General features: G+C 41.1%; 1 protein-coding gene across 1 annotated transcript in view; it reads left to right on the top strand.

The window, feature by feature from the left end:
* The window catches only part of GRM3 (glutamate receptor, metabotropic 3), a 46,282-nt gene that overhangs the window by 8,484 nt on the left and 12,705 nt on the right, over positions 1 to 25,093 (top strand). Inside the window, exon 2 of the mRNA XM_010018216.1 lies at positions 4,116 to 4,971. Within this exon, the coding sequence (XP_010016518.1) occupies positions 4,116 to 4,971 (856 nt within the window). The remainder of the gene's footprint in view (positions 1 to 4,115; positions 4,972 to 25,093) is intronic.

Raw genomic sequence — 25,093 nt, 5'->3', positions numbered from 1 at the left:
GCTCTTGCCTGTCTCAGGGGAGCTCTGTGAAATCAGATTCATTAAGCCATGTTAAGTGTCATGAGATTCTTGCATGGTGAAAGTTTAGAAGTGCAGAGAGCACTGTTATCTGGCAAGAGGCCTCCTCCGTCCACCAAATGTGTGATAAGACACTTGTGTATTGCAGCAAGGAAACCCTATCTGTTCTAACACTTCTGAGATTTTTCTTCTTTCCAAAGTGTTTATCATGCTCCCCAGTCCTGTACACATTCAAACAACCCATGTAATAGCCTCTGGGATGTTAAGAAGGGAAGTTCTAACCAAACCCATCAGAATAAATCCTACTGCCAGCAAAAATAGTCCTATGGAGGATAGGCAAGATGCTTGTTGAGATTCAACAAATCAAAAGACAGATCAAGGTTTCTGAGACATGTAGGTGGTACCCTCATTTATGAGCAAGACTCTTGACTGGCCAGAACTATGCTCAGAAACCAGGTTCGTGTGTTTGATAGCTGTAGTGAATTCATGGCTTCTTGCAGGTAGTTATTATGAATCCATGTCCAGTGTTATAAACTAGGTTGGCAATTTCCTACAAGTATTTGTACTGTCGCTGATGCATACGGAAGTAGAAGCGACAGACATGGTTCCAACACCATGAGAGGGACATCAGTCTCCTCTGGCATTGCCCCGGCCACCCCATTTGCAGGGTTTGCAGTCTATCCCTAGGGAGGGACATGGATCACACTAGTCTTTCTGCCCTGCATATGGTAGCTCCTTACAAATCACCCGCTGTCCTAGCAGCTGAGTGAGAGCCAGGTCTGCTTGGGAAGTGGACTTTTCAGCACAGGACAGTGGCTTTACTAATAAACCCAGCAGCGTGAAGGCAAATCTAACTATATCAGCATGCTTTGTTCACAGCAAGCTGTGCAAAGCAGTTGTTTTCGGTTGCAGATACAGAACATCCAGCCTTATTTTCAAAGGTGCTGAGTATCTGCAAAACCAACTCATTTTGACAGCAAAAAAAACCAGGCTACTACTGCTACTTAAGTGCCAGCATATGGATTTCAGGCTCTAATTGCATGCACCGTGGCTTGATTAAATTGCTGCCTGGAGCGTTGCCAAAATAGATTATTTCACTTAGCAAAAGCTGGATCTGCACTGCAATTTTGAAGCTGTAGTACACATCCTAAGGCAGCATAGAGGTATGGTATAGGTATGACTGGTGTTCCGTGTTGGTGTATGCAACTCTCGTTCATGTTTCAGTGTCCTCTTTAATACTGAGAAGCTGCAGAATAGACATAGCCTTAGATATCAGGATCTGATTTTCAGAGTCAGAAGTTCAGATCAGCATAGAAATTATAAAATTATAAAATCATAGAATTACAGAATGGTTTGGATTGGAAGGGACCTTAAAGCTGATCCAGTTCCAACCCGCTGCCACGGGCAGGGACACCTTCCACTAGAGCAGGTTGCTCCAAGCCCCTGTGTCCAACCTGGCCTTGAGCACTGCCAGGGACGGGGCAGCCACAGCTTCTCTGGGCAGCTGGAAAAAGGGACTGTTCTGAAACTGGTTAGTGCCTAGAATCAAGATTTTACAATATTCCAGAAAATCCTCAACTTCAGAATTCCCAGAATTAATAACAAATACAACTTCATTGAGCTCCACAGTTCCCAGCGATGACTGGGTTGCTATCCTCTATGATTAATCAAACTTTCCTATATTATTTAGGTTTTGGTCTATGTAAAACCTCCCATCCAAACTGCTTTGCAGTGCAGAACTTCATAGCAAACAGCAGTGCCACAAGAAAGCTTTCTTCTCCATGTAGTACAGGAAACAGAATTGAGGCAGTTTGCAGGGACCCTAGAAGATAGTGACCTCCAAGGCTCAGGGCCTCCTTGTAAAATGGGAGTGTTGTTCTGTTTCTCTGCATATAGATAATGTTGTTGCTTAGACTAAAAGAAATAAAAACTACAGAAAAGCTGCTGTAGTTATTAGGAATATCTTCCTGTGAACCGAAGGCTTGGCTACTTGCTGAATAGCACTGCTCTAGCTAGAAAATGGACTTCTTTTTTAGCCAGTTTGGGGGAAGAAAGCACAAAATAATATGTGTGCGTATCTTGATTATGGTTTAGCTCAAATAAAATAATTCCTGCTAGAATAAACTGAGACAAGAATAGAAATTCCAACCCACATGGTTCTGCGGGAAATGTTCCGATACAGCTATACGGAGGACATTCTCACTGCCAAATCTAAGTGCTCTTTTTGAGCAAGGCCATGTGAACCAAACCATGTGTATATGTGGGCATGTCATCAGAAGTTGCAAAGCGGCTTAACAATACTGAAAGCATCCATTGCACCTTGGTGACAAAACAAGCCTCTCAGCCCACCCCGTTGCTCTAAAGCTGCTCATTTAAATAACCACAATGGAAATTAAATCCCACATAAGGCAGTTTAACATGTTACCACCTAGTAGGGTGGTTAAGGACACATCAGCTGTTTCCCGAGGAACAGTAACGTGTTTATCCAGAACACTTCCCAGCCATGTGCCTATACCCATAGGCAAAACCGCAGAGCATTAGCCAAAGCTCCCCGTCAGGAAGCTCCTTCCAAACAGTCTAGAAGAGGTTTTATTTTGGTTTAAACTAAAATAAACCAGTCTTGGTGGTTTATTTTATAAAGGCATGCTTCTGCTCCCCAGGTAGAGCTGAGATGCCAAGGTATCCCACCTGCTTTTCCAGAAGGACAGGAGGACAAGGGACTCCCCAAATCCACTGTTTCAAGTAGCCCAGTGGTTGTGAAAGGCACTGTGCGTGTATGGTTTGGCAGCAGAATTTGGCCCAGACAAGAAGTTACAGGTGGAGGCTGAGCCAATAGTCCACTGTCTGCGTTACAGAAAAGACAGAATCTGAACTGATAAAATCCCAAGCGATATGGCTTGCCAAAAAGCAATAACATTCTCTTGGCTTTTTTTACCACTGCCTATTTTGCTACTGATGCAGACTTCAAAATTTGCCTTGTTCCACAGCAGTTTTTTGAAAACAGCCCTTTGCCTTTGAATTGTCACAGACATAGAGTGTGCTCAGAGCAATACAGGGGAAAATGTGAAAAATTAATTGAATGGGCAATATTTAATAAGTTTGCCTTAGGAATCTCAAATATACTCTTGCTTTTCAAATGGTTTTGTCAGGCTGTACTCCAAGATCAGCTTTAAATTTAATTTACTGGACACAGCTCCTACTTACCAAGAGCAGAACTCCAAAGTCTTCCCTGTGTCATATAAGAAGTAATCAAAGTAAAAAAATGCCATAAACTTTCTTCATTTCTTTCCAGCTATAATAAGGATCTACACTTTTGTGAGAGTAACAGGGTAGATTTGGGAATATTTAAGCATTGGACATAACACCAGATGAAAATTTAAAAACAAATCAACAGGAGGACTATGGACCACATAAATCACACAAGAAAGGCAATTAGAGATTATTAAAAGTTTTCATTATTTATGAAAAGCTTTAGTTCCACAGGACATTGTGCAGTACTTGAAGAGTACTAACATGCAACAAATATGCCACCTCAGGGGGACTGCACTCAGAACAGCTCAGAAAAACTGAGCTTAGAAGAGTAAAAATTAGGAGAGGTGGGAATTCAGCTTGGATAAGTGGGGGCAGAAAGTTCTGTGAAAGCTCTGTACATGTATATCTGTGATGTGTGCATAAAGAGGAATTTATGTCTAATTAATGCATTTGATTATCAAACACAATGAGTCTTGGAGAAGATGAATCACAGTACTAACAGCAGTCATGCAGATGCCCAGACCTTAGTAAGGAGCACGGGCTCAGACTGAAGTATATTGTCCATTTGTATCAAATTCTCTGTTAAACAGTTTGACATAAGTAAAGGTCTGTTACAGTCCCAGTAGGGCCCTGGCAGTTAACTGAGCAGCAGGACAGTTATTCTGCATATGCACAGTGCACTGCTTCTCACTGGAGTCTGTTACCAACATCTTCTACCGACACTCTCAACCTGTGACTGTGAGAACACCTCCGGTTAAAAAACAGTTTATGCGTTTCCCTATATTTTTCTGTTCAGTTCTATAAATACCACTCTTTAAAAACCTGTGTCCTCCCCTTCTCTCTAGGTGGCAAACTTGCTCAGACTCTTCCAGATCCCCCAGATAAGCTACGCCTCCACCAGCGCCAAGCTGAGTGACAAATCCCGCTATGACTACTTCGCGCGGACAGTGCCCCCGGACTTCTACCAAGCAAAAGCCATGGCTGAAATCTTACGGTACTTCAACTGGACTTACGTGTCAACGGTTGCTTCAGAAGGAGACTATGGGGAGACAGGGATCGAAGCCTTTGAGCAGGAAGCTCGCCTCCGCAACATCTGCATCGCCACCTCTGAGAAAGTGGGCCGGTCCAACATCAGGAAGTCCTATGACGGAGTGATCAGAGAGCTGCTCCAGAAACCCAATGCCAGAGTGGTGGTGCTCTTCATGCGAGGAGATGACTCTCGGGAGCTCATTGCAGCTGCCAACCGCTTCAACGTCTCCTTTACCTGGATTGCCAGTGATGGATGGGGAGCGCAAGAGAGTATTGTCAAGGGCAATGAGCACATAGCTGCTGGGGCAATAACCTTGGAACTTGCTTCCCATCCAGTTAAAGAGTTTGACACGTATTTCCAAAGCCTCAGCCCTTACAATAACAGACGCAACCCCTGGTTCAAGGACTTCTGGGAGCAAAAATTCCAGTGTAATCTCCAGAACCGAAAGCCACATAAAAAGGCTTGTGACAAGCACTTCACCATCAACAGTTCCAACTACGAGCAAGAATCCAAGATCATGTTTGTTGTGAATGCCGTGTATGCGATGGCCCATGCCTTGCACAAAATGCAGAGGACTCTGTGTCCAAACACCACCAAGCTCTGTGATGCCATGAAGCATCTGGATGGCAGGAAGCTGTACAAAGATTATCTCCTGAAAGTAAACTTTACAGGTAATAACTTCTGTGTTGGTAGATACAGGATGTTACTCTAATTAATTCGTCAGCCACAGTAAAAGCCAACTGAATTCCCAGGACCAAGTTCAGATCAGGGTGGTACCCAGGCAAGGCCATTCCTGTCATAAGAGGGGAGAAAAAAGGATAGGTTGCTTGGTGAGAGCCCTAAGAAAAGAGCTAGATGCTCCTCGTGTTTCCAGCAGTAGGAAGAGGTGGAGGTGGCAACAGCTGGTCTTGGAAATGTTACCCTCCTCCCCTAAACTTCCACACACCAACTTCCATTTCATTCACAGGCAGTTTGGCTTCAGCTGGGCATGTCTGAAGGCCAATGGTCACTTCACCACCTGCTACACTAGGCAACTGCCTGCTATGCCTGAGCCAAGACTTGGCCTTCTCTTCTTTGTTCTGTTATGTGATTTTACATAATAGCCGGACCATGGTCAATAGCCAATGTTCTTGCAATAGTAAAGCAACAGTTTCTACCATAGAACCAGATCAGTATAAAATACTTAAATTATGAGATAGTGTCATTACTTACGTTACAGAATTTTAGGGTTGATGAGAAAGTATAAAAAACTAGATTAAACATGTGCAGGAGACCTGTGGAGAGAGACTTGATTACCTGGCAATGATATAAGCAAACTTCATGGGGACTGGCTCTGCAGCACATGACACCTCTGTGGTTTTGCTATCACATATGGCTGAGCTTAGGTTTGTTATTAATATTGCATTGTAATGAGGCTAAATAAATCTACAGAGGAAACTAGTAAAGTGTAGAGCATCATGTCTTTTTCTTTTTACTTGTCTAGCTTTCTTCTGAAGCATCTAGGTTGAGGTTGCATTTCTATGTATTATTCAACTGATATTCTCAGCTGACTGAGTTGATAGTGAGGAAACACTGTGCTGTGCTTTGTATGAGAACTAGCTCCAGAAGGAATTGAAGGATAAATATGTGTAAGATAGAACATCTTTAGTCCCAAGAGACCTTCAATAATGGTACAACATCAGTAATGGTACAACATCAATAACACTGGAAACTATGTGAAACTGCCAGATTGGAGCCTGAACTTTTCCACCCTTTAGAGGTCTTCTCAGATCTTTGATTCAGACTACCTCTAGGATACTACCAACCACAACTCTAGTGCTTATCTCACTCTCAGTGGAGTATGGCTGGTGTAGCCAAGTAGTCCATTTACTTGTAGGTGTATCTCCCAGCACATGTTGCAGAGCTCACTAGGACCCCAGGTCTCCCAGCATCCTGTTAGCTGACTGACTGATTGTTTATAGCATATCAGGGGTTCCTGCAGTCCATGTGTCTGGGCTTCTTTCTGCATCTTATCTCTCAGGAGGGGGATTCAGGATGACCCAGGATTTTGGAGATGCTCTGGTAACATAGATTCAGTGACAAAGAAAAAATAATGTGAGAGCAGCTGGAAGTTCTGATCTTTCAGAACCCCCATCTCAGTGCTGCATGCAATTCAGCTGAAGTCGCATGCCTGGCCTGAGCATCACGGTGCTGGTGTGCATCATGGTGTTTGGTCTTCTCCTAAAGACTGCTGCATCAGTAAGAACAATCACATACCATGACATGTACAGATGCAAAGGCAATGAACACATATCACATGTCATGCTGTAACTGCATTTGATGCATTTATTAATTTCACAAGCAGTACAAGACAGAATGAATTGATCATAGAATCACAGAATGGTTTGGGTTGGAAAGGCCCTTAAGATCATCCAGTTCCAACCCCTCATCTAGTTCCAACTCCCCTGCCACAGGAAGGGACACCACACACTAGACCATGTCGCCTAAGGCTCTGTCCAACCTGGCCTTGAACACTGCCAGGGATGGAGCATTTACCACTTCTCTGGGCAACCTGTGCCAGTGCCTCACCAACCTCACAGTAAAGAACTTCTTCCTTATATCCAACCTGAACTTCCCCTGTTTCAGCTTGAACCCATCACCCCTTGTCCTACCACTACAGTCCCTGATGAAGAGTCCCTCTCTGGCACCCTTGTAGCCCCCTTCAGACACTGGAAGCTGCTCTGAGGTCTCCACGCAGCTTCTCTTCTCCAGGCTGAACAGCCCCAACTTTCTCAGCCTGTCTTCATACCGGAGGTGCTCCAGCCCTCTTATCATCCTTTTAGTCTTTAGACCTATGGAAAATAATCATTTATTTCCTCCCCCTCCACACAGCACTTAATATGTAGAAACTGTTTTCTCATTTGCCTACACTTATGCCCATTGATACTTGAATGTCTTCAAATTGTTGAAATCCAACTTTACAGAAGCTGGGTTCTGGCATGCTGGTTGCAAGGGATGGCAGTGGTATGCAACAGCCTGCACCAGCCAGGGAGACACTTCAGAACAGTAATAACCCACCCAAACAAGCAGGCACTTCAGTAACTTAAATTCTAACTATTTTGAAACTTTTTCTGACACTCCAGGTATTTTAATAAGCTTAAGTGCATACACTCTTCATGAAGTCCAGCTTTAGCCTGTCGCTAAACTGTCTTGGTTCCAGTACATGATTCCTAATTATTTTTCTATCTTGCAGGCATGTTTTTAAGCATCCAAGTATTTTCCCACTCAGCATTTAGACATAAAGTCAAAACAACCACAACTTTCTTTGACCAAAACTCCAGGAAAAAATTCATTTAGATATATCCAGCAAAATTCATTTCCACTTTAACGAAATATCTTTTATACTTTTTATTAATTGGAAGATGAAGCTGTTCAAGCTGAAAAAAACAAATAAATAAAAGCCTGTCATTCTGAAATCTTGAAAATGGAACCAAATTAATATGTTTTAAAATCAATGTGGAAATCTTTAAAACTCTGGAGAGCTTTAGTTTCAGATAATTTCCATTTCCAACTTAAAACATTAAAAAACCTGCTGCGTTCTTTTCCAATGGCTTTGTTCTGTATATTATGTTTTTCCTTTTTCTTTTGTTATCACTTCTCCTGTTATAATGTGAATACATTGATGTGAATTAATTTTTAAGCAGATGAGTTATTTCTGTGTACTCAGAGAATCAGCACATCTCCCATGCCGTCTTCCTTTCAGAAAGGTGTGAAATTTTAACACATATAAGTCTTGTCATTGATTTCTGTGGGACCAAGAGTTTGCTTTTGCTCCTTTCTGGTTGAAGAAAGTCTCTGGGTGCATTGTTAATACACTATCAAGCGCCTGCTTCATGGTACATTTTGTCAACGATGCCCTCAGATTTCCAGCTCCAAATCTAAGCACATATCCTCATTGCAGAAAGAGGATGGCATGGAAGCCATGGTACACTGCAACCAAGTCAGGCTGTGAACTTTCTCTCTTCTTTAGCCTAGGTAATGATCTATGCCCACCAAAAGGAAGCAGGCAAGAAGCAGAAAACCAGTGATAACCATATTCGCACACACACAAACAGCTATTTAAGCTATGCCTCCTCTGCTGAAAGACAGATGTACAAATAGATGAATCTGTGTGCACAGACCTGAAGCTTGCCATGAAAGAAATCCAGCAAATAGTCCTGAATGTATTGTCCCAGTTTCCAGGAGTGGGTGATGGTGCATTTCAAATACACCAGTAAATGATAGGGTGCATTTACACGATTGGTGCAGGACTCTACAATTCTAGACATTTACCTTACACATCTGAATTAGTTTTGGTTAGCCTCTAATTACAGTTAATAGAGGGGATCAGCAATTGCAGAGCCCACGTGAGATATGATTTGCCCCTACATCTCTTGCTGTTGACTACAGATGGAGCATAGAGCAACTAAGATTCTCACTTGCCATTTAAGCTGAAAGCCTGAAGTGAAACTCCCAGGCATAGCAATAATGGGATCTGCAGGGAAACACTCAGGGACAAGCTAACAGCAGGGTTGCAATAGAGGACTGGCCAGGATTTGAGCACGCTCATTCTGCCACTGCTGCTGACATGCTGTGACAGGTATTTCATTAGTATCTCTAGAGTCCTACTTATTTCTTCTTCTTTTCATTAAATTGGAATAACTCCATAGAACTTCAGTGTAGCACGAAGGGAGGGTGAGATTTAATTCCTTATTGTCTGTAAGATACACCAAGCACATAATTTGTCTGCAAGTTAGTACAACATATGTAACAAATGTGGTGATATCCTGAATCTTTTCAGTAAGGGGAAAAAGAGATGCCTATTCCTGATAGCCACTTCAAGCAGCAGGATCTGAGAAAGCAATGCCCAACCCCTAGATAAACACACTCACTCCACCTCGGTGCTTGTTTGGCCTTTCAAAGAGGTATAGTCTGGCTCATCTTCTTGATCTTCCCATTCTCTGTGTTCCCTCCTGAGGGCACAAGTGCAGCACTTGATGTTCTGAATCGTGATGCTCCTCTGCTGATAAAGGGATGCTGGTTCAAGAGGCTGTTAGTTTGTATTGCTAGAACAACAAAGAAGTGCTGAACAAAAGTAAAGGGTTACATGGGAGAGAGCACAGAGTAAATTCAACTTCTCATGAGCACCCAGACATTGTGTGAGCAGAGAGAGGCTGGATTTAGGGGTGTATGCATGCCCACTGTCTTATGCAGCTCTCTGAATTTCCACAACAAATGGTAGGAGGAATTTGGCTAACGTAGTAACCCTGGAAAGCAGATCATTAAAATTCTAGGCAATACATCTGTTTATAATACTCAGTGTCTTTACCAGCCCCTTTCTTCCTCCAAAACTACAAGAGTCACTGTCATGTCCCTCCCCGTACTCAGAAATCCAGTTCTTCTACAGCAAAGCTTATCTCACCCAACCTAGCTTATACTGGACAAAGTCCTCACCTGTGGCTAACCAGAATGAGGAAGGGGTTTTAAGTCAGGTCTGCTTTGTTTCCCTTCATCCACTGGACTTTATGACAAAATTTTATTCCTGCCTGGTCCTAAGTTTCAGTGTGATTTTATTTATTTTCTTCCTTCCCACTCTGCCCCAGTGGATATTCAAATAATATGAAGTGGAAACACAAACTTGTGTTCCCATTTATTCTTGAACACTGGTGAATTCCGTGGTGGGAACATACACTTTCATAGACCATTTCCATCATAACAGTTCCACCCAAGTAAGAAAGAGCTTAAAAGTCATGTTCTGCAACAAGCAGATGTCACTTCATTGTTGAGCACAGCTGCATTGTGTGATCCCTGCTCTGGGATCTAGCCAGAAATGTTTCCTGTCAAAAGTCCACTTCGAAGCTCAGTATGCTGCCAAGCTGGCATGGAGCACAGACCAACAAACGATGCATCTGCTACCGCAGGCAAGCTACAGTTGCAAAAACTTCAAAGGCCAGGTACAGATTTATAGCAGGGAGTACCTGTCAGTAGATGTGAAGGCTAAAGCCAGAGCTCACATCCCAGGCTCTGCAGCAGACGGCCCTGCTACTCTGTCTTCTCACCCAACGAGCTCCTGTTCATCAGGTCAAATCCCCCTTGCCTCCAGCACTCAGTCATCTGTAAGGTCCTCCTGGCCCTCCTTGTGATGCTTTGTTGTAAAATGAACCAGAACACTGCTTTCAGAGGAAGGTAAAACTTTCATGGACAGAAGAGGCCCAATACCTTGTTAATCATAAAAGTTTTACAAGCGTAGTTCATGATGGATTTGTGGCCAATAAAACCAAGGAAAATGTAGAGTGAATTCCCCAAGATATTAATTGAAAATATACATGAAAATGATGTCTAGGATTTATAAGAAAAATTATGGCCTTTTTCCTGGGACCACAAATGTGTTGTAGCATTTAAAACCATGAAAGCAGTTAAGGGACATTCTCTGAAAGCACACTTGGGAGCTGCTATTTCAGAGCAGAGGAACAGTTGAACTTGCACAGTGTTGTCCCATATTTCTCTCTATATTAGAGTTACATTGATATATACACACATAGACCTATAGAGGGATTTTAACATCCTGGTTTTCCTGATGACCCCTTCTACTTTTCCCTCCTCCAGCTGCCTCTTTTCAGAGATGGCTCCTGATGGGGATCTACAGTTCCTTTCCTTTGGGCAAATTTACCCTTCCAAGAGTTTCCTGAGCAGAAATCTCTGCTTAAGCCCTTCCTGAAGCTTTTACTATGTCTATATATTCATCTATTTATGCACTTTGTTTATATACATGCATATTTTCATACATACATATTTAATTATGTAAAATACAGATTCATAATATATAGAATCATAAAATTAAAGAATAAATCAGGTTGAAAGGGCCCTCAGGAGGTCTCTAATCTAACTCCTGCTGAAAGTAGGGTCAGCTGCACAATCAGACCAAGTTATTCAGGGCTTTATAAATGTAAACTGTTTGAAATTAAAATACTATGGAACTTTTTCATCCTTTAGTTTAGGTTTGAGGTGTCATGATGGCAAACAATCTGATCTTCACTCTGGATATGTTGTGTGTCATACACTGCGCTATGTAAACTGGATACTTGGGCTGGCAGCAGTACACAGACTTTCTTATCTCTAGGGCACATCTTCCAAATAAAATTATCATTAGAACTTCACTTCACAGCAGGTCAGTGACCTACCTGCTAATGGTGTCTGTTATCTAGCCAGAAACCATCATAAAATGCTGCCTTTTCATGTTTCCATTTAGTACTAATTAACAACAATTAGCTTGTGTGAGCAGGAGCAGAGGCTGAATTGTGTTCCTAACTCTTGAGACAAGCTCCAACAGCAGAGGTCAAGGTGTGCTGGACCATTGCTTCCTATCTAACTGAGGAGCAAGGTCTTTCTGCCTGCTGCCACCACTGCCACCACTCCCTTTTCTGCCTGTCCTGGGCACTGAGCTCCCATAGACAAAAAGATGGCAAATGCAGCATTAGCAGGACACAAAACAGCAACAACCTTTCTTCAGAGTCCTCAGGAAGACTCTGGAAGTCTTTTGTCTTTGACCTTTACCCAGCTAGGTGCCATTCCTGGAAAGTCTGCAGAAATGACAGGCCACCAATGGCCCCAAACTTGTTATAGCAGCATATTTAGGTGAAGGTGCTTTGACATCCCTAAAATAGCAAATAGCTCTTCCATCACAGTTTCCTCTACTTGAATATTTATACAACCCACCACTTCAGCTGAGCTGTGAAAAACTGAGCACAAAATTATATAGCCAATGGCTTGTATGTAACTTATAGTCAGCTGCTTTTATCATATCAATAATATAGCCTTTGGGCATCTTATAAACTCTAGGTTGGGCAGCACCTGTGAGGGTGTGTAAGTGAGGGTGTGTAAGAGAGAGTGTGTAAGTGAGGATGAGATCAGACACCGTGTGTTTACAGAGAAACTGAAAAACTGAGCAGTGATTTCCTTTCAATTCACATATTTGAGAGGCAGAAGGCTTGGTAACCTGATTTCTCTAATTCCCAGACTTCTCTCTTTGCCTGCTGCTTGTTTTATAATAGATATTGTTTCATCCTTTGTTTTGCTGGCAAATGTCCGTGAGTCCCAAACACCGTGGTATGCACAGTCAAAGTGTTCAGAGAAGCAAGAAGAGCCATACAGTCTTTTCATCCTCAACCATGCATGCTCGCTTTTCCAATCCCACTTGTCTTTGCACAGGAGGTACCATGGGATTTTTATCCTTCATGCAGATTTACCTGTGAGACACATTCACACATAAGGGATGTCAAGTCTGCTTCTTTCTCCTTGTGACCTGGAAGGATGTGATATCATGAGATAAAAGAGTTTCAGTCAGGATTCTTACCCCTTCTGTTTTAGCACCTAAACTAACTCTCAAATCCAATGGGAAGACCAGATTCTTCTCTATTATCTGCTATGGAAGAGCACTTCAGCGCTTCAAGAACTAATCTCAGTTAATCTCACTTGCATGCTGAGGTGCTATTTTAGGGGCTGGAAAAAGCAGAGGCTGTGCCCGGAACACAACCACAGTAGTGTTAATGAGGATGAGAACAAGGACATGAGGGGATTGTGCAGGGACACACTGGGACAGTGGGACACACTGGGAAAATAAATTACTCTTTTGAGTTTTCCAAGTGTGTCCAGCACTGGACTTCCAGTGAGCCCCAGAGAAAACTGGTCTTGTCAAAAGGTGATGAAGAAAATTGCAGAAAATCACAAACTCAGATGTCTAATCCCAAAGATAACTTAATGTTGTGTTATTTTTATCAAACCTCTATTTTTGTTGGCAGCTAACAACTATACTACAAAGGCAGAACTGAAAGCATAATGTGTAGAAAAGCATCTTTTTTCCTGAAACAGCCTTAATATCACTATATTCATGGAAGACACATTTGCTTCACCCAGGAGAGCACAGTGCAAAGACATTCCCAGGTTAACTGTCTAAACAAGAATGGATACCAAACCAGTATAGCTGCATTAATGTAACACTAACATTCGACCCAGTCTGGTGCTGCAATCTAGACATGGATCTTGGTCTGAATCCTACATTGCCTCCATGTAGCATGTTTCCAGGCAAACCGGCCACAAGCTGACTGCTGTTCTTGTACTTGTTAAACTGCAGCCCAGATGAGCATGTAAGTATATACGTATATATCAACTTTCTGCAAAGCCTGAACTAGTCCTTTCAAGCTTGTCTTTCCCATTTATGACTCCCAGTGCAGAGGAAAGCCACTCAGCGGTAGTCATGTTCCGCTGTCTAAAAGGGAGAAAGGAATTCAACACAACCTCAAAACATCCCTCGTATAAATTTGTGCACAAACACAGATTTTGCCCAAATATTCACAACTTTCCCTTTGTGCAAATGGTTGCATGAATCAAACGAGGTACTTAGGGCAAAACTTTCCGAGGAATGACTGAATGGATTTCCTACCATAAATTTGGTTTTCCTATTCATGCAAGTGTGAGTATTCTTATTAAAACAATTACTCAGGCCGTTAGATCATGCCTACCTTCTAAAAGAGAATTCACAAAGCAATCAGCTGTGCATTTTCATGAAGTAGAAATTCCTTTTATGTATGAGTGCTCTTCACAAACTGACCTTCTACACAATTCCCATTGATGGTAAACTGGATGGACCTGGCAGACAAATGCGCTAAAGGGTGACTTTCATTTCTTCATCTGTTAGAGCCATGTTTCTAAACACCTCTCAATGCACCTCAGAGAACATTTGCTTTGGCATCACTGCAAAATTTATGGCTATTTTTTTAGCAGATACAGAATATAATGTGAAAAGATATTTCATTGCTGTTATCTAGGTGAGCCATTTCCTTTTGTTTCCTTCTTCCTGCCATGAAAGTGTACTTTGTCTGAGGATGTAACAAGTGAATACAAAGAACTCTAAAATTCTTCTAGGCAGGGGAACAACACACATATTCATATACAGGGGTATCAAAAGCAGAGAAACTTCTAACAAAAATGACCACAAAATCCTAGTTGTAGCATGGCTTAGGGAATAGGAACAATCCTTCTATTTGCTTTCTCATCTCTTGCTCCAGCCATAGAGCAGTAAATCAAGTTCAACTCACCTGCTCACTATTGAGATGCCAATGACTATATCTCCAAATACACTCTCCTTAAACTTAAGGCACCTAAGTCATAAAATAATTACTAAAATCATTAAGTTTGCTTGTAGGCTCTCCACACCAAAACTCACTATTTCCTTAGTGCATGGGAAGAACAGCACAGAGCCAAAAGCAGCAGTGATGTGAATGGTGGTTGCAAACACCCAGTTAATAGAAAGCAGAGGTCAATGTACCTCACCCAGAATCCTGTCCCATCAGTCTCTCATCCACTTTTCATCTCCTGCAGTTTTGCTTTCCTTGTTACAAGCCTGTCTTTCTACTTGGCAATGTATGAATCATCTCATCTCTTCTAGACTAATGGCACATATATATCTAGCACTTTTCCTACACAAGAAATTCAAGAACACTTCTGAAGGCTGAGAGACATCCACTTTCTAAGTGTGTATGTGCAATTGCTCCTCAATTCAATACAGGTTTCATGTGGTACATTTTTCTATTTGCTGCTATACAGATTCCAGACAATTTTATGGACAACAGAATAAGCTAATGCAGCAATTCTTTTGTACATATGAAATACTTAACCACTTCTCCTGCTGAAATACAAGGGTCAGCTAAGAAAACATGGTAGTTTTAGCCAAGAAAGGAACTGCACCATGCTCGGTGGAAACAGAGAAAGCTGAGCAAAGTTCAGCCTTGTACAAAGTCCTCACACAGAAATCCTGTGTAACTCTGTAGCTGAGAGCATGTGGACTTTCAGGGTGGATTATGATTCCTAGTGGCTGCATCTGATCTCACTTTGACTCCGTGACTCTGTATCAACCACATTGTTGTATGGGAAGTTTGGATCAGAAAACACACACGTACTCACAAGAGCACTCACTCACTGTTCTTTAAAATTTGAATTTACTTAACCCAGTTCTACAGTAAAAGAGAATACTCGATGTAAGATTGTTACATTTGCATTTGCAACAGTGAACAGCAAATCAAAAAACAGTGTTCTTTCTTTGTCAAAGGGGAGAGAGAACCTCCTGCTGTTTAGGTAGCAGCACTGACAAGTTGCAGCATCCACAGTCAAGGCACAGTCACAGAGTGATTTTTCCCTCAGTTTTCCTTTGTTCCTTTTCTTGCAGAGGCCATTACTGTCCTTGTAGCTTCTTGTTATCTCTTCTGTCTTTTCACTGTTTTGCATATGCTGTATATGTGCTCTTCTTCCTATTGGTTATACCCTAAGAACAATCCATCCTTCTTGCCAAGGTTGAATTTCTGCAGTGACCAGTAGCTGACAGTTTATGTGTAGCTCTGGAGCCTCAACCATCTTCCTGTGCTTCTGCATCAGAACTCCCTTCCTGTGGGAACACTTTCTCTGTGGCTCTTTATCTTTTACAATAGGTCTTTAATTTACTACAGAACACTAGAAAATGCTTGATCATATGTAGAAGTGTATGGTGTGAATTTGCTGGGCCCTTCTAGTATAAGCAGCAATGACATAGTTGCCAGTGACAGCAGAAAGTTATGCTCTTGTGGTCCCTTCCCTTGCCATAAATAATTACACACCATGTGCCCCATATGTAAATTTTACCTATAGTTTCTCTAAGAGCAGAATTTTCCATGACACTTATCTATGGCCCTGATGGATGGAGATTGGTAGCTGAGATTGGCTTGCTTTGCCAGGACACATCTGCACCTGACAGTGGCAAATAAGACACTGTATGAAGCTGCTGTTAGGAACTGACAAGAACGTGCTGGAAAAGTTTGCTAAAATTCCTCTGTTACATTTTCCCATCTGTTTGAATAAATTGCTAATGGTTGTTAATGGTCCAGTAACTGAAAGAATAAGAAGTCCATCTTTAAAGTCTCTTTAAACAAGAAAATATCTCGAGTCAGATGAAGGTTTGAGGCAGTGCTGTTAATGTCCTTTCTAGATCTCTGAAACACTTTATCAGTCTGAGCCTATCAATATGTCTCTGCTTCCGCCATTAAACAGGCAAATAAATCAACACTTTCTTTTTACATTTTCCCCTGAGCTGCAGATATTGCTCTTGATGTTGCTGAAGTGATTTAGTGGAACAAAACATTAACAAAAATGATTCTGTGCTCTTAGATTTATCTTTTCTTCCTGAGAGCAGAACAACTTCCAAGTATTAATAGGACATTTAGCTTGCATGTTATTGGATAATGCACACCAATAAACACTATGATCCTGGGAAAAGTAGCATGTTACCTTTGCAGCTGGTGTGTGATATTCATGAATAATCATAAAAGCAAGGAGTTCTTATCCTTTATCTCACTTTTTACTGAACGTCGTTGCTGTGAGTAGCCCACTTTCATCTCTCAGTTGTCTGACACAGCATTGGTCGTACATGAGATATACTCTATTAAAAATTGACTTAAACTGTCATTTTAGTAGATGCGCATTTCTGGTCATCACAGTATTATATGGAAATCAATAAAACAATATCCAGACTCAAACCTTTAGAAAGGAAGGTGTGTGGAGGGCTTTACTGAAAACATTACCTTGAAGATTTCTCCATCAGTGGCCAAAACTCAAGACAGCCAGTTTTGTACCTTCTTTGACACAACTCACTTTGTGCTCTAATAACTGGAGAGCTAGAGATGGAGGAAGCCACCTCTTGATGGCAGCTTGGTTTAGCCAGGGCCCACCTTTCGAGGTATGTATTTCTCTCCACTGACTGCAGGAGCTACACACTGAATATAGACACTTTAATTAAGTTTAGGTTAAAGAAATATAGGCCACTTTTTTCATGCACATATTTTTTTCACAGAGAAGAGCAGAATCTTACACCATAAAATGTGCGAAACATTTACATTTCCAGCTGAACTCCAAGTCTTATCTTCCACCAATATTATGTCAGATATGCCAAATACTATAACTAAGCTGCATAATATGTCTGAGCATAAAGGTTTCACCATAGGATTGTTTCTTTAATCCAGCTCTGAAACATCCTACAACTCCTATTTTCCCCACAAAATGTTCAATACATTTGAGCTTCAGTTATTTCAAGAAGATGCTTTCCTTAGAATTCACTACTTACGGTTTTATTTTCCTACTGAAATATAAATTCAGTTTGAAAATTACCTCATTATTAGCAATTTGTAGAGTGATTGCTGAGTGTTTTCAGTAGCTTCTTAATGAAAATAATAGCACAGAGTTGTAACAGTGTTAGGAAGAGGCAATACCTTTGTTAGACTGCCCACGTATCTGGAAAAAACAGAGAGGCTTTTGGCATAAAATCTTTCTACCATATCTTGCCTTGCATCTTGATCAGACCTCATGTTCCTAAACTGTACTTTTAAAGCAGAGAACAAGAAAGTCTCAGCAGTTACTCTGCAAATGGATAGTAATGAGGCTGTTTGCAAAGTGAAATTGTGTTTCCAGGAGGAAATAAAAACCTGAAAAACTGAACTCTAAGCAGAGCTGTTCCTTCAGAATAATCGAAGGTCATATTTATTAAGCAATATTTTCCTGATGACCTAATGAAGTGACCTTATGCCTGAAAGCTTGTGAACGTCTTCTATCCATAGACTAGTCTAATAAAAAGTACTGCCTGTTTTATGGGCTTGAAATTTCTTGAATCACAGCTATGTATTACTAGTACTAAATAATAGTATTGCATTATAAATAATTAAATCTATGTCAGCCCACCTGATCTGGGAGTGTCTTCATATCAAGTCTATTTGGAAATAACAGCCAAAGGGTCTGTTTCATGGTTCATTTGGTTCTGATCTCTAAGGACAAACTATCTATCTAAATTATTCAGAGCACTGTCTGGAAACACTTCTCTAATCCTCAAGTCCCCACAGATGAGAGAATGTTTTAACCAATTTCCTTTAATATCTTAATAACTGAATCTACTCGTATTTCCTTCAGGCTGATGAAGAAGGACAAAAAATATTATTACGTATTCAACACTTCCTTAGCCATTAGCCACCATATGCAGTCTCAGGGTGGAATTAACACATTGAGGAATGCTGCCTCCAAACCAGAAAGATTCATGTCCATGTGGCATAACCAAACCCTATTCTTAGCCCAAAAATGAATTTTAGCAAAATTAAAGCACAGCTTCAACCTCTCTCATCTGCAGCCTGGATGTATTGAGAAGAGAGTGGTACAGCATGGCACCACTTACCAGCGCTGAGGTTAAATAAATGTCCCTCACCTAGAAGTCCAAATTGGACACAGGAAATAACCCCAGGACTAGCAGAAAGTCCCAACCAAAACCTCCAGCTCTGAAAGCAATGATAATGTCCACCAACTGACAGATAAGTCACCAGCCAACTCATGTTTGCTTCAGACCAAAATATTTCGAGAGATACCAAAGACCAGATCAGAAGGTGCAGTTCCTGCTCCCAAGCTTTTGTGCTGTCACCCTAACAGTGGCCATAATTCTTCATAATGGGAAGGGGTTCCCTTTGCTTCTGTTTATAAAGTAACTAGTTGGCCTGAGGGAGGAGTTAGGCAGTTTAAAGTCATGGTTTAATTTCTTTTGTAATTGCAAGTTGATTGCTAGTATAAATTTCCTTGCATGTGTTTTGCCTCTTGTGCCAGCTGTTTCCTAAAGTGGATAATCTTAAATTAAAAGAATGGTATCAATTGAAAGGCATTGCTCTGTTGGAACCTCACAAATCATTCATTTCAATTATCAACCCAACAGACTTCTTAAAAAAAGAAAAGCACCTTGGATGTTTTTTCATTAAAGTTTGATTTATTTTAAAACTGAACTAATGCAACCTTAACCAAAAAAAAAAATTCAAGAAATTTTCTTAATTTAAAGGGATATGTCTTGTATTCTTGAGAAGAAATATGACTGCAAAACATTTCTGTGTTTTCTGCCTTCCATGTCTCAAAATCCAAATCCTTTAAAAAATCAGAAATTTCCTCTTTAATTCCTTATATTTTGTTAAAACAAGAAGAGTGTTTTCATAATTTCCTTGATGAAGGTTTGTAACTTAGCATCTGATTCATTCTCCTAAGTCCTAAAGGCCACACATATGCCCAAGAGCCACACAAGCAAGAGGACAACACACACCTGAAACTGTAGAACATGATGCTTAAGGCAAGATTTTCCAAGGACAGGTAACTGGGGAGTTCTGTGCTCAGCCAGGCTGAGCATAATGACCAAGCTCAATGAATTCTTATAAACTTTCAGACTCTTCCTAGTTTATTTTGCCAGCATTCACATTACTTTTCTCCTGGACTGTTCTCTCTGATAGCCTCTGCAGCAGCCACAGCAGCCTGTGCAGACAGCTTGTAAGAGACACGTTGCAGAGAGCTTGTACAAGTTGCTAACACTTAGCACTCCAGCTGTGAGCCTTTCTGTTCCAAATATTGGTGATATTCATCTCACTTTTCTTCAGATACATAAACTGTAGGTGTATTTTAGCTAGTTACTCTCATTATGGTCAGCAGAAAAAACACAGGTACAGTTCAGCTGAGCTATCCTAATACCAACTCTAAGGTGAACCCTAGATATACCCATTCACTTTTGTTACAACAGAAGCCAGGAATAACTGACTCATATGCAGGTACCCACATGACAGATCTATGCAACAAGGCCTGGGGAAACATTTCTGTCTCTGATCACTGTTATGGTCTATGGCATGTGTGAATATTTCCTACAGCAAGCAACTTCCTAACCTGAGAGAGAAATCATCGAGCTGAAAGGAAAATCTGTAGAGACAGATGATAGGAAAATTACATTTGTAGAAGACTAATCAGTCTCACTGTTTTCTTGAAGGAAAAGAAGCAACCCTGCATATAGAATCATAGAATCATAGAATAGTTAGGGTTGGAAAGGGTCTTAAAACTATCTAGATCCAACCTCCCTGACCCAAACACATACTGAAATGGTGGTGCAGAGGTTAAAAGTGAGTACTTGTCTCTGTGAAAACTGGTATTTTAAGCCTGTTCATTATTTATTAATTGTGGAGAGGTACAATCTAGTGACACCTCACACTGAGCTTTCCCTGTTCTAACTTTTAAATTGTCAAATTCAACATCCCTTCTGCCTACCAGGTGTGAAAATAGCTCTTATCCTGAGATAGAATCGTAAGTGGGTGCATCAGGTCTCCATTACTTGGTCTGAATGTTCAGCCAAGCAGGTATAAGTCACTTTGACCTCAACAAACCATATCTAGCTAAAAATAAAAGAAAATGAAAATGTACATGCATTCTCAGTGTCCTTTGTGATACTGTTCAAGATAAGGCATCATACACGCAGATGAGCCCACTGGACAAACATACCGTATACTTTTATATTATTATCATCAAGGCTCTTCCTTACAGTGCTTTAAAGAGATGTTGCCCAGGATGTGTAACAGGAAGGAGTAGGGGGCATAAAAATCCCTGTATTTTTTCAGTTACATAAACAAATACCTTGTTTTTCAGTCTTAAATCAGAAGTGTAGAGTTTTTGCAGCACCATCTAGTGAGACTAAGGAGATTTTGCTCAACTTTTCAGAAACTCCAGCGTGTTCCCTCTCCACATTTGCATTTCTTTTTAATCATGATCACCTCATAGTCTATTGGCTGGAAGTCTTTGGGGCCAACAAGCTGTTGAAGAAGCTGTCTTTGGTGCACACAATAGTCCTTTTTGAATTTCTTTCTGAACCACATGAAATCCCACAGCTTTGCAAACTGCCGAGCTGAAAAACTGCAGAGCTTTCATCAAGCCTTGTTATTAATGAATTGCCTCCTAGCTAGTGAGCTGTGCCTCTGATCTGTACCTTGTGTTGAAAGAATACACTCTGCAAGCAAAGAATAAATGAGTGTTTTATTGGACGTGAAGGATGTTCTCAGATGGAGGCATACCTGTCATCAGTCCTACCTGGAAGTGTTACTGATGTTATCTTCTATAAGACAACATCTATGCACTCAGCTCTGTGCCAGACACATGCAAGACTCTGTATGCAAAATATCCTTCCTGGCCCAAAGATGTTGCTGGCAAACAAAACTTGTTCTAATTCCAAGCCAGTTAAGATGATGTGCATATTTTTCTAGGCTGCTCAGTGACAAAAGTTTCCCAGTGCCTAATTAGGATGAGAAGTACTTTGTTTTCCTCATCTACACATCCCTGGTTAAAAAATCCTGGTGTATTTTTCAACCAGCTGAGCCAATGTGTGGAATCAGAAGCATTCTTAAAATGATGTTTTTGCTCAATAAGAAAAATTTTGCCAAGTAAGAAAATAAGAACATTCTGGTTTATTTCATGTCACCAAGACCTGTGCATCACCGACACAAAAAGTAAGAAAGATTTCCAAATGAAAGCAACTCATCTGTTTCCAGCAGCACAAAAGCACATACTTGCAAAGATGATCCCACGGTAGGAAGATGGAAACAAAATTACATAATTCACTATATAAAAGCTCTGATGTTATTTTATGTTCTTATCCATATCTGCTATTAAAGCAGTCGTAAATCTATATTCATTCCTCTCTTATCTGAAGCTGGAGGAGTTTGTCCTCTACTTACACAATGGCATCCTCTCCTCCAATAGGATTTCTCCAGTGAGCTGACAGAGGTGGGCTGCCTGCACCATAGCTCCATAGGTTTGTCTTCTGCTGTATAGCTGAGTGTCTCTCCTGTTCTCATAAATGTCATTGCTGTTGCATCTCCATTGCTGAGCTGCTGCAAGCTGGAGCACAAAGCACCAATGATTTAGCTTTAAGTCATTTTTAATTATGCTTTCTTTTCCTTGATAACTTGTTGTATAGAATATCTCTTGGATAACTTCTTTGGATAAGGATAATTTATTTCATTAAGTGCAAGCAGTGGAGTAGATTCAAAGATGTTGCTCAAAGAAGACAAAGTTTGTTTTACCGCTCAGTTTTTAGCATGGGTAGACCTATGTCCCTCATTCTGGTGTTGGTCAATGATAAGCAGAACATGACCCAGCAGTGTGCGCTCACAGCCCAGAAAGACAAACATGTCCTGAGCTGCATCAAAAAAAGCATGAGCAGAAGGTCAAAGGAGGTGATCCTGCCCCTCTACTCTGATCTTGAGAGACCCCACTCGGAGATTTGTGTGCAGTTCTGGTGTCCTCAACACAAAAAGGACATGGAGCTGTTGGAGCAAGTCCAGAGGAGGCCATGAGGATGATCAGAGGCTGGAGCACCTCCCATATGGAGACAGGCTGAGAAAGTTTGGGTTGTTCAACCTGGAGAAGAGAAGCTGTGTGATCTCACAGCAGCCTTTCAGTATCTGAAGGGGGACTAAAAGGATGCCACAGAGATACTCTTCATTGGTGACTGTAGCAATAGGACAACGGGTGATGGGTTCAAACTGAAACTGGGAGATTCAGGTTAAATATAAGGCAGAAGCTCTTCCCTGTGAGGGTGCTGAGGCGCTGGCACAGGGTGCCCAGAGAAGCTGTGGCTGCCCCATCCCTGGCAGTGTTCAAGGCCAGGTTGGACACAGGGGCTTGGAGCAACCTGCTCTAGTGGAAGGTGTCCCTGCCTGTGGCAGCAGGGGTGGAAATAGATGATCTTAAGGTCTTTTCCAACCCAAACCATTCTATGATTCTATGATTCTATCTCCCAAGGGACAGAATTCTCAGTATCCTATGACATGGCCTGACATCATCTCTGGGAAAATCGCCTATTACTCTAAAACATAAAATCGTTTTTATTATGACACTACATTCTTGCCTATAAACATCTTATTAATACATCATATTTTATGAAAATATGACTTTTTGGAAGTGGTTCTACGGGACCTAGAATATGTTGATAAACATCAGTTAAAATTCCTTAGTGATTTTGTATGTAATCAGTGGCCATAGTAATTGCTACCACCCAGTGGGCTCATTAGTAGGCTTTGGCTCACTACACTATAATTTAATACATCATTGTTTTGTTAAATGATTTCATTCTTTCCATCTGAAGGACTGTGATTTATTTTCCTTTGTCAGCAGACACTAAAAATGAATGTTTCAAGCTATAATCTGTGGTTGACTTCAAACATATTGTCCTACAAAAATCTTTTCTTCACATGTGTAGAGTGGGAACAGCTTAATATAAGGCAACATATAGTTAGCTTCAAGCTAACTATATATGAGATTACCTACTTTGCTTTCTGCATCTGCATGCAAAGTCCAAGGCAAATGCTTTGCTCTATTTAAATCATAAGTACTGTATCAGAACTGAGAAGCTGCTGAACATGCCACACACGAAGAAGTCTTTCCTGAGAAGTGCTGGTTTCCTGACCCTCACATAACTTGCACCAGGGTAGTCATGCACTTGAAGCTATGCACTTGACAGTAGATAAGCCATGCAACCAGTCTGTAGTTTGTCTTGCTTACCTGCAGATCTGTTGGTGCCAGAAGTCACATGCTCTCAGCACACCTCAGGAGCTGGCCTGTATAGCACTGAAGTGAATAAATTGGCTCTTAAAACTGGGCTGCTGTGTTAACAGCTTCTACAATCTGTATAAGTGTTATGAATAATGAAATAAGACACAGGCAATGACGCATTATTGAAGAGCTGTTAAGTGCTGCACTATGATTTCATTTTAATGATGCTCCTGGATAAGAGAGCTTGCATGCCTGTGCATGAGGAGGAGGATGGAGAGAGAAGCTGCTTAATATTCTTCTTGTCGACCTGTATTTTGAATTTATCCACTTGTTTAATATAGAGCATGTTATTTCCAGAAGGAATGGTCGTTTTGGGGGGGTTTATGCTGCTCTTAATTTTTGTGCACTCAGAGGTCTTGTGGGGCTTCACAGAGGTACAACTAGATGTCAACAGTGAAGAACAAGAGAAAAAAGTCCTCTTACACTTTCCTGGATTACCCAGACCGAGTATGTAATCCTGCAAACCAAAGCTGTCCATCACTGTGGTTGACAAAGGAGAAGTGCTAAAGTACGGGAGAGGGTAGGGATAAGAATAGGCGACATCCTGGCTTAAACCCAGAAGAGACTATAGGTGGGTGTAAAGCACCTTTCAACATTGACCTAAGATAAGAAGAAAGTTAGGAAAGAAATGTACTCCAAGCTCAGCACCTGGAGCTCCTGTGCTAAAAACCAGTCTCTTATACTGACCTTAGTGGGAGTACTGCAAAATAAGGTGCCACTGCAGGAATAAAGGTGGAAGTATTTGCCCTTAGTGTTTTATAGAAGCTGAATAAATCTACTGCAAGAAATCCAAAGGATCTGGAGGTTGAAGTGGTGGAAGATATTACATCCTTATACTATACTGCTCATGCTCAAGCACATCATGGGCACAGTTTTTTTTTATTCTGGCAGTGACAGGGGAACCATTTTTGTGACCAAAGACACTGGGGAATGAAATCACCTTTATTGCTCATCAATGGCAAAAAAAACCCCCTTTTGCTTCCTGTCTATAAAGCTGTTCACCTTTGATGCTGCAGCAAGTGACCAATAAATCGCATGGTAAATGCAATTTCCTCCTACATTTTTAATATTTCTTCATTCCCTGAACAAGCCTCAGCTGAAGGGGGGTTGAAAAAAACAACAGCTCTCCAGACTTTACCAGTTGGAAGTGCTGCAATATTGATTTTTTAGAAGGTCACAGATACTGGTCGTGTTTTTTTCATCTATTCCCCAAACAAGATATAGGACCAAAGCAGCACATGCTGGGAACCTCAGACCAAACAAGAAGTATCACAAAGTGGTAAAATAGAAGCAAACTAGAAGGGATTCAAACCTTCC

This window comes from Nestor notabilis, unplaced genomic scaffold, assembly GCF_000696875.1.
Source record: "Nestor notabilis isolate BGI_N333 unplaced genomic scaffold, ASM69687v1 scaffold11987, whole genome shotgun sequence".
NCBI lineage: Eukaryota > Metazoa > Chordata > Aves > Psittaciformes > Psittacidae > Nestor > Nestor notabilis.
Note: the sequence above shows the minus strand (reverse complement) of the source record. Positions and strands in the feature narration are given on the sequence as shown.